Genomic DNA, 10,681 nt, shown 5'->3' with positions numbered 1-10,681 from the left:
GTCAGGGGTAGACGTAACATAGAAAACTTAAGTAATGTGAATAAATGATGGTTAATTCGTGATAAGCAGTAATGGACAGTCACTACCATCATGGGACTTTGTACCCGAAAATGAACCGACCTCAAAAAGCACTAATCGCTCAGCACTAAATGTTGAATATCCCGGATTTATATTTATTATGTTACGTCTAGTCTATGAGACCAGACTGCCTCTTTAATCTAACTTGACTTTATCTCTGCCTCCCTTCTCTCCCCCTCTGTCTTCCTCTAGATGTTTGGCTGTAGTGCATCAGCCCAGGTGAAGACCAGTAGAGAGACTAAGGGACAGTACCTCTCAGCCAACATGGCCTTCTCTGTAGGGGTTATGTCTGCCATGTACCTCTGCAAGGGGGTCTCAGGTAAACCCTACTACACCTTTCATCCCAAACCAATTCCCATCCCAATCCTGGGACTAGACTAAATACTGTCATTTTCTCCACTTTAAACAACAACTCATACAGTATACAGTATGTACAGTACAGAGGATGCTGGTGGGAGGAGCTATAGGAGGACGGGCTCATTGTAATGGCTGGAATGGAATTAATGGAACAAAGTCAAACGTGATGTCTATATATTTTATGTGTTTGATACCGTTCCAATAATTCCATTCCAGCCATTACAATGAGCCCGTCCTCCTATAGCTGCTCCCACCAGCCTCCACCGGTAGAGTACATTGCTGCTTCAATGACAAACTTACAACCCTAATCCTAAAATGAATACACACAGCAAATTCTCCAGTGTCAAATTAACACTGACAGCCAAATATGTTATCATGAAAATGTTATTATTCAACACAATACAAGTATTTAATAAGGCCTTATTTTGAGGGCCTAGTTTTACCCTGACACAGTAGCCTGCAAATCATGCTCTTCAGGCCTGCAAGTCACATTATGATGGCTTGCAAAGTGATGGTATTCATATTGGAATACAGACAGAGTGGGGATATCCAACATTTTGGCTAGCTAAACCATCTAAACTGGAACAACCATTTCAATAACGGGTGCAATAAATCCAAGTAACAGATTGGATTAGTTTAGAAAAGTGTATGCTATTTATATTTAAGTAGCATAAGATTAATGAATCAACAGTACATTCAAAAAACATAGATATTGAAATAAACAATTCCAAAAATCCACCTGCAATAGAGCATGCTGGGAAATATGATAATAATGGGTGTGGTTTTGGTTTAACACTGGTTATTAACACCAACGCTTGGGTTCTTTTTACAGCAATGAGTGTTAATGCAACACTTACAGAGTTAATTGAACACCTGAATCAACACTAGGAATGTTACTGAAAAATCAACACTAGGTAACACTGGACAGTTTGCTCTGCACCATGACTAAGCTTGATTTCATTAGCGTTTCTTATATGTCTGTACTCTCCCATTCTACGTATTTAGACCATACTGTCAATGTTAGTCTGGCAACAGTAATAGACGTAGGGGTGGTGTGAAATGGTCACACCAGCGCCCAGACTTCTATATGACTGTAACATTACTGTGGTCACACAGTGCTAGCTGTCTGTAATGTCCTGGTGATTCATTCTGCATCAGGCTGTTACTGTAGTGGCCACAACTCTCCAAAGTCTCACTCCCACACTCACTCTCACTCTTTTAGTGTGTGTGTGTGTGTGTGTGTGTGTGTGTGTGTGTGTGTGTGTGTGTGTGTGTGTGTGTGTGTGTGTGTGTGTGTGTGTGTGTGTGTGTGTGTGTGTGTGTGTGTGTGTGTGTGTGTGTGTGTGTGTGTGTGTGTGTGTGTGTGTGTGTGTGTGTGTGTGATGTTCACAGATTTAGTGGGTGAAATCATAAACAGGAGGTTGACTGATTCTCTCCCCCTCTCTTCTCCTCTCCCTCCGTCTCTCTCTATCTCTCCTCTCTCTCCTGTAGGAGCCCATCTGAACCCAGCGGTCACTCTGAGTTTCTGTTCGTTGGGCAGGGTGCCCTGGGTGAAGCTGCTCCCATACACTCTGAGTCAGGTGCTGGGAGCTTACCTGGCCTCTGGCCTGGTCTTCCTGGTCTACTATGGTCAGTCAGACACACTCACACACCAGTCCCACCAATCACTGGTGTCATGTCAGCTTGTTACATGCATATTCAGTAGCATAGAGTAGTAAGACATGATATAGTGTGTCATGATAACTGTCACTGAACAACCAGCTCCCTCTCTCTGTCAGATGCTATCATGGACTTCAGTGGAGGGAATTTGACAGTGTATGGGGCTAATGAGACAGCGTCCATCTTTGCCACCTATCCCGCAGCGCACCTATCTCTCAGCAGCAGCATCCTAGACCAGGTCAGACCAATATGATACAGTATGAAGCAGGAACGGATGATGGTGGGTCATCACTAACTCAAAAGGCACTCACTCATCTGAGCCATCTGTGTTGCAGGTGAATGGTAACAGCTGAATAAGATGAGAATAGAAGAAACCCACACACTGATCTTGATAGTATCACTGCTCTTTAATAACTTTACGTATCGGCCTCAAGGCCTTCCTCAGAGCTTTTGGACTTCGTCACTAACTACCACAGCCACAAAGTCATAAACCCTGCCTATTATCTAAAATGTATTTTCTTAAAATCAGATTTTAAACCTAACCCTAACCTTAAACCACACTGCTAACCTTATGCTTAACCCTAACCTTCAATTAAGATTACATTATCATTAATTGTTATGATACAGACAATTTTGACTTTGTGGCTGGGCTATCTAGTGGAAACCATAATGGTGTCATAAATGTGAAGATTCTGAAACATAAGAAAGCTAAATGAAACTGGGTGAATCTTTTTTTAACAACTGACTCTGAGAGCTTGGTTCTATCTGCATTTTGTCCAGATTGAGTTATTTTTATTTTCTATCTATTTATTTCACCTTTATTTAACCAGGTAGGCCAGTTGAGAACAAGTTCTCATTTGCAACTGCGACCTGGCCAAGATAAAGCATAGCAATTCGACACATACAACAACACAGAGTTACACATGGAATAAACAAAACATACAGTCAATAATACAGTAGAACAAAAGAAAACAAAAAGTCTATATACAGTGAGTGCAAATGAGGTAAGAGAAGGGAGTTAAGGCAATAAATAGGCCATGGTGGTGAAGTAATTACAATATATCAATTAAACACTGGAATGGTAGATGTGCAGAAGATGAATGTGCAAGTAGAGATACTGGGGTGCAAAGGAGCAAGATAAATAAATAAGGTATGGGGATGAGGTAGGTAGATAGATGGGCTGTTTACAGATGGGCTATGTACAGGTGCAGTGATCTGTGAGCTGCTCTGACAGCTGGTGCTTAAAGCTAGTGAGGGAGATATGAGTCTCCAGCTTCAGAGATTTATTGACATAGCCTTGTTCTGTTCGATGTTCTCTGCCTATATAGTACCCTAAATAACCCAATTCATGTTAAGTTCAAACGAATACAAGATAACATTGTTGGCACCATTCAAACCAATGAGGGATTGGAACTTCAATAAAGCCAATTATCTCAGAATCATCTTTTTGCAGATAGAACCTTATCGTCCCAAGCTCTCATCCTGTATTTCCCTGTTTCACAAATTTCTCATATTCTATAGGTGGTGGCCACTGCCATGTTGATGCTCTGCATCCTCCCATTGGATGACCAGAAGAATAGTCCTGCCCCCGACGCTCTGATCCCGCCCATCGTTGCCGTGATAGTCCTGGGGATCGGCATGTCGATGTCGTCCAATTGCGGCGGAGCGATAAACCCTGCCCGTGACCTGGGGCCACGCCTCTTGACACTGACCGCCGGCTGGGGCACTGAGGTGTTCACGTACGTCTAACACACAAACACACTTTGACCTGAGTCAGCAGGCGTGCAACATGTCAGGTATTACATGAAGTGGTCAGTGGGTCAGTTAGGTGCACGGGAGAGAAGAGTGAACCATATGAAAGGAGTGGCCTACTCCTGGACTAGAGGTAGATCTGGTTTGTGTGTTTGTGAATGTGTTGGTGCCAAGTGTGCCACGCTCAGGAGGCTGCTGAGGGGACGATGGCTCATATTAATGGCTGGAATGAAGTGAATGGAATGGTATCAAACACATAGAAACCATGTGTTTGATGTGGTCGATACCGTTCCATTTATTCCATTCCGGCCATTACTATGAGCCGGTTCTCCCCAATTAAGGCGCCTGTGGTGCCAAGTGTGCCCGTAAGGCACTTTATGTCTATAGGAACATCTACCAGCGGATACCAGTGTGCTAGACCAGGCACATGATGGACACACATGGCACAGACAACATATTTCAATTTGGAACTGGGAACAAGTTGTTAAAGTGAAGTTGATTCACTTGCAGACTTGGAAACTAATCCTCCCTCCTCCTCGTCTCTCTAGGTGTTATAACTACTGGTTCTGGGTTCCCATGATGGCTCCTCTGCTGGGAGGGATGCTGGGCTCTGGGATGTATCTGGTCTTCATCGCATGGCACCTGCCCGACCTTCCAACGAACCGCCCCATAGACAGCTCCTCTACCAAGCCCACCACCGAGGTGTGGAAGCAGCCCCCAGCACCAGAGAAGGAAGGGGTGGAGTTGAAAACTGCTGTTTTCTAGAAAGTGTAGAGGAAGTCACGCCGACTGTTGAAGTGAGAATATGCGCATTGAGCGAAAATCTTTTCATTTGAATCACTGAATTCCAACTGACTTGCAAGAGACTCCTACTAGATGTGACCCACTGGGCAAAAACTGATGAATCAACGTTGTTTCCATGTCATTTCAACCCCCAAAATTAATGGGATGATGTTGAATCAACATGAAAAACTGATTGGATTTGCAAAAACTCATCAATATAACGGCATTTCATCTTATTTTCACCCAACTTTTCACCTAATTACAATGTTGATTTCACGTTGAATTCACGTTAGTTGACAACCCAACCAAACGTCAATCAAAACCAGATGTTGAACTGACTGCTTTGCCCAGTGGGGAGACATTTCTCTGGCTGTTTCCTATAGGAGAAAGGACATGCTAACAGACTGATTAGAGAACATTTGTCCAAGCCTCCTCTCCTGTCATTTTGATCTATTGAGATGCTACTGCTGATTGAGGATCAGGTGTATATATTAGTAGTGAGCTTCAAAAACACATAGTCAGAGGTGAAAGGACAAATTGATATTATGATTAGAGCCAGGCATTCTGGTTGTTTTTTGAGGGTTTTATCTTTGACAGGTAATTTACAACATTATCCACTGGGTTTGTTGCAGGCAGAAAATCCAAGGAAACGCTCTTTAATTGAAACAAGCTGTCTCCAATCAATAATTAATTGTTTGGTTGTGAGTGAGTGTTTCGGGGAGGTGTAGCTCAAGCCAGGGGAGGCGTAGCTCTACGAAAAGTAATTGCACAAAGCCTATTATTTGGCAGAGAATGCTATTTGTATAATGAACAAAAATATAAACGCAACATGTAAAGTGTTGTTCCCATGTTTCACGAGCTGAAATAAAAGATTGCAGAAATGTTCCATACACACACACACACACACACACACACACACACACACACACACACACACACAAAAAAGCTTATTTCCCTCATTTTGTGTACAAATTTGTTTACATACCTGTTAGTGAGCATTTCTCTTTTGCCAAGACAATACATCCACCTGACAGGTGTGGCATCTCAAGAAGCTGATTAAACAGCATGATCATTACACAGGTGCACCTTGTGCTGGGGACAATAAAAGGACACTCTAAAATGTGCAGTTTTGTCACACAACACAACACCACAGATGTCTCAAGTTTTGAGGGAGTGTGCAATTGGCATGCTGACTGCAGGAATATCCACCAGAGTTGTTGCCAGATAATTGAATGTTCATTTCTGTACCATAAGCCGCCTCCAACGTCGTTTTTGAGAATTTGGCAGAATGTCCGACCAGCCTCATAACTGCAGACCATGTATAACCTTCTTCAACTGCAGGATTGAGACCAGCCACCTGGACAGCTGATGAAACAGAGTATTTCTGTCTATAATAAAGCCCTTTTGTGGGGAAAAACTCATTCTGATTGGCTGGGCCTTGCTCCCCAGTGGGTGGGCCTATACCCTCCCAGGCCCACCCATGGCTGCGCTCCTGAGCAGTCATGTGAAACCCATAGATTAGAGCTTAATGAATTTATTTCAATTGACTGATTTCCTTATATGAACTATAACTTAGTAAAATCGTTGCATGTTGCGTTTATATTTTTCAATATAGATCAGTGATTATACACCTCACTTTGCTCAAGCTGATCCTCTCCAACTCAATCCCTGATCAACGGAGGTTGTAAAAATGGGGCAATTAGGACTTCAAGGGGAGAAGAGATGAATCCAACCAGAAAATATAAAAAAACTCGAAATCAGAATATCGCTTGACAAAAGAGCGTGCCAATGAAAACAATTCTGAAAAACCTGCAATGCAGCATTATATTATAAACGGAAAGACAGGATACACAGCCATCGGAAATAAAATAAACACATTACACTGTCTGAGAAGAACACACATCATTGTGTGTCAGTGTATTTTTCTGTAGTTTATGGAGATGCTTTCAGTTTTTTTACCTCCGTTCATTACATGTGTGTTAATGAATGCACACATTTTGGGATTGTCAACTTTTTCGAGGGATGTTGGCACTTGCAAAAGCCATATCCTCAGCATTTATGTTTTTACATTAATTTCTGTGGTAAATGAAAATGGCTACTTTGTTCGGAAATTGGATACTATATAAAATCCCTATTATTCCAATATAATGTTGATAAGACAATGAATAAGTGAAATGTTTGTTGCTAATGTCCTTAAGACAGGCTAATAATTTGGTGCATTAGGGTAAAGTGTAGGCTGCTGTTAAGTAAGCATTTCTGTTGTATTCGGCGCACGTGACAAATAAACTTTGATTTGAGAATATTTGTCAGCAAACATTTCATTTGAAGTCAAGGTTGGGAATTTATTTTGGACTAACTGGATAATTATGTTAGATGATCATGGTATGCACACGTGTCACGTTCTTTAGAATGATTGGACCAAGGCGCAGCGTGAGTAGCGTTCCACATAATGTATTATAAAATGAAACGTAATGCAAATACAAAAACAAATAAAGAATAGACGAACCGTGACTACAATGCAACTATACATAAACAATATCCCATAAACCCCAAGTGAAAAACAAGCTACTTAAGTATGATCCCCAATTAGAGACAACGGTTACCAGCTGCCTCTAATTGGGAATCATACCAATCACCAAGCATAGAAAAACTAAACTAGAACCCCACATAGAAAATAACAACTAGAAAACCCCCTGTCACGCCCTGACCTACTCTACCATAGAAAATAACAGCTTTCTATGGTCAGGACGTGACAGTACCCCAAAGGTGCGGACTCCGACCGCAAAACCTGGGAAAAAAAAGGGAGGGTTGGGGGGGTGTCTAGTGTCGGTGGCGGCTCTGGTGCAGGACGAAGAACCCTCTCCTCCTGTGGATCCGACAGCATTGGATGCGGCTCTGGTGCAGGACGACGGACCCTCTCATCCTGCGAATCCGCCAGCATCGAAGGCGGCTCTGGTGCGGGCCGAAGAACCCGCTCATCCTGCGGGTCCAGCCATTGACCCAGGCTGAACACTGTGCCTGAACTGGGCACTAACGCAGAAAAAGACTCTGGCCTTGGAGCTGGACTGGACGCCGTGCTCAAACTGAGCATCTGCGCAGGTGAAGGCTCCGGCCATGGAGCGGGACTGAACGCTGTGCCTGGACTGGGCACCAACATAGAAGAAGACTCTGGCCTTGGAGCTGGAGATCCCGAACCGTAGGCCGTCTCAGGAGGTTTTGGACCGTGAACCGTCTCAGGAGGCTCCGGGCCGTGGGCCGTCTCAGGAGGCTCCGGGCCATGGGCCGTCTCAGGAGGCTCCGGGCCATGGGCCGTCTCAGGAGGCTCCGGGCCATGGGCCGTCTCAGGAGGCTCCGGGCCATGGGCGGTCTCAGGAAGTTGTGGGCCATCTCAAGAGGTTCCGGACCGTGGACCGTCTCAGGAGGTTCCGGACCGTGAACCGTCTCATGAGGTTCCGGACCGTGAACCGTCTCATGAGGTTCCGGACCGTGAACCGTCTCAGGAGGTTCCGGACCGTGAACCGTCTCAGTAGGTTCCGGACCGTGAACCGTCTCAGGAGGTTCCGGACCGGGAACCGTCGCCGGAGGCTCTGGACTTCAGACCGTCGCCGGAGGCCTGGTGCGTGGGACTGGCGCTGGTGGTACCGGACTGGTGACACGCACCTCAGGGCGAGCGCGAAGAGCAGGTACAGGACGTACTGGACTGGGGAGGTGCTCTGGAGGCCTGATGTGTGGGACCGGTACAGGTGGCACTGGACTAGTGACATGCACTTCAGGGCGAGTGCGGAGAGCAGGCACAGGACGTACTGGACTGGGGAGGCACACTGGAGGCCTGATGTGTGGGACTGGTACAGGTGTCACCGGAATAGTGACACGCACTTCAGGGCGAGTGCAAGGAGGTGACACAGGACGTACTGGGCTGTGAAGGCGCACTGGAGACCTGGTGCGTATAGCCGGCCTCAATTGTACCGGAACTTTAACACACTTCTCAGGACGAGTACGGGGAGCTGACACAGGTGGCATTGAACAACTAACACGCTCCTCAGGGCGAATGCCGTGCACACTACGCCAAACCAACAGCTCTCTCTCTTCACTCTCCTCCAATTTAACCAACAATTCCTCGAAAGTCTCTAAATCTCCCCTCTGTTCACTCTCCTCCAATTTATCCAATAACTCCTCAATGGACTCTGACTCACCCCAATATTCCTCCTCGCTCTCCGACTCGCCGACCAACCCATGTGCACCCCCCAAAAAATATTTTGAGGTTGCTTCTTGGGCTTGTGTCGTGGCCGCGAACCTTGTCGTCATCGCTGTCCTTCCTTCACCGCTTGCGTCTCCCGCCATGGAAGGCGATCCTTTCCTGCCAGGATTTCTTCCCAAGTCCAGGATCCCTTCCCAGCCAGAATCTCCTCCCAAGTCCAGGACTCCTTCACCTGGTCACGCTGCTTGGTCCTGGTCGGATGGGATATTCTGTCACGTTCGTTAGAATGATCGGACCAAGGCGCAGCATGAGTAGCGTTCCACATAATTTATTATAAAGTGAAACGTAATGCAAATACAAAAACAAATAAAGAATAGATGAACCGTGACTACAATGCAACTATACATAAACAATATCCCATAAACCCCAAGTGAAAAACAAGCTACTTAAGTATGATCCCCAATTAGAGACAACGATTACCAGCTGCCTCTAATTGGGAATCATACCAATCACCAAACATAGAAAAACTAAACTAGAACCCCACATAGAAAATAACAACTAGAAAACCCCCTGTCACGCCCTGACCTACTCTACCATAGAAAATAACAGCTTTCTATGGTCAGGACGTGACAACACGTGACAATGAATTCACATGTGGTGTGAGAAGGTGCTATATTTGCCTATGGAGGTGGAATGATCGAAATGCGCGGCAGAAAAAAACCCCACCAAAATGATGATTATTTTACTATAATTTTATTACTGTGTGAAAATCTAATGGTTGCACTTATGCCAATAACACCTGAGTATAATCGTTTCCTGTTATTTCATAAGCACCTTATATTGCATGCACAAAACATGAAGTTCATCTGTGGAATAATTATGAATGAGTAATTATAAACCTGTGTATATACATTTCTGGAGTTGAGGCCTTTTCTATTAGCACATTTAGGGCTTCTGCATGCATGCGGCCATGGGTCTGTGTTTGTGCTGCTTGTGGCTAATGGATCTAGTTTAAAGGGTAGATAGATGTACAGGGCTCTATCTTCAGCAATTGACAGAAGCCTAGTATTTTCTATAGACTAGCGAATATTACCCGCAAATCAAATGTTTTTTTTTTTTTTTACATTTTAGTCATTTTTAGCAGACGCTCTTATCCATAGCAACTTACAGTAGTGAATGCATACATTTCATACATTTTATTTCATGCATATTTTTTTTGTTTCGTTTTTTTTGTTTTTGTTTTTGTACTGGCCCCCCGTGGGAATCTAACCCACAACCCTGGCGTTGCACACACCATGCTGCCATTGCAAACACCATGCTCTACCAACTGAGCCACAGGGAAGGCCTACGCATGCACACAGTGCCATGGAACAAGATAAGCTATTTCGAAATATTGTTGTTGGTTTAAAAAACTTTTATTTTAAAGATTAACCATCCATGGGTTTATGGTGAAAAGATAGGCCTACATTGCTCGAATGCAATGTAATTTAGTCTGCCATTTCTGGAGAAGTGCAAATATCATTTTGGGGTGGTGTCATGTTGTATAAATGATTGGAGACCGGGTCAGGAATACGTAAAGGGGTGTCCCTTTTTTACAAATCAATTTATAACATTTTTGACGTGCGTTTTTCTGGATTATTTGTTGTTGTTATTCTGTCTCTCACTGTTCAAATAAACCTACCATTAAAATTAGAGACTGATCATTTCTTTGTCAGTGGGAAAACGTAGAAAATCAGCAGGGGATCAAATACTTTTTTCCCTCACTGTAGGTGAAAAATCTGTCAATGTGCCCTTGAGCAAGGCACTTAACCCTAATTGTTCCTGTAAGTCGCTCTGGATAAGAGCGTCTGCTAA

At 44.2% G+C, this 10,681-nt stretch overlaps 1 protein-coding gene across 2 annotated transcripts in view; it reads left to right on the top strand.

Annotated features, from left to right (window-relative positions):
* Positions 1-6,929, top strand: part of LOC106575444 (aquaporin-10) — a 10,670-nt gene extending 3,741 nt beyond the window's left edge. The window contains exons 2-6 of one of the 2 annotated variants that reach the window (XM_045698704.1): positions 271-397; positions 1,927-2,064; positions 2,214-2,332; positions 3,616-3,833; positions 4,395-6,929. In XM_045698704.1, coding sequence (XP_045554660.1) covers positions 271-397; positions 1,927-2,064; positions 2,214-2,332; positions 3,616-3,833; positions 4,395-4,611 — 819 coding nt within the window. In that variant the 3' untranslated portion in view covers positions 4,612-6,929. The remainder of the gene's footprint in view (positions 1-270; positions 398-1,926; positions 2,065-2,213; positions 2,333-3,615; positions 3,834-4,394) is intronic. The other variant, XM_045698709.1, reaches the window with a different exon arrangement.
* The last annotated feature ends 3,752 nt before the right edge of the window (positions 6,930-10,681 follow it).

Source organism: Salmo salar, chromosome ssa02, assembly GCF_905237065.1.
Source record: "Salmo salar chromosome ssa02, Ssal_v3.1, whole genome shotgun sequence".
Classification (NCBI taxonomy): domain Eukaryota; kingdom Metazoa; phylum Chordata; class Actinopteri; order Salmoniformes; family Salmonidae; genus Salmo; species Salmo salar.
This window is presented reverse-complemented; position numbering and strand designations above follow the sequence as displayed.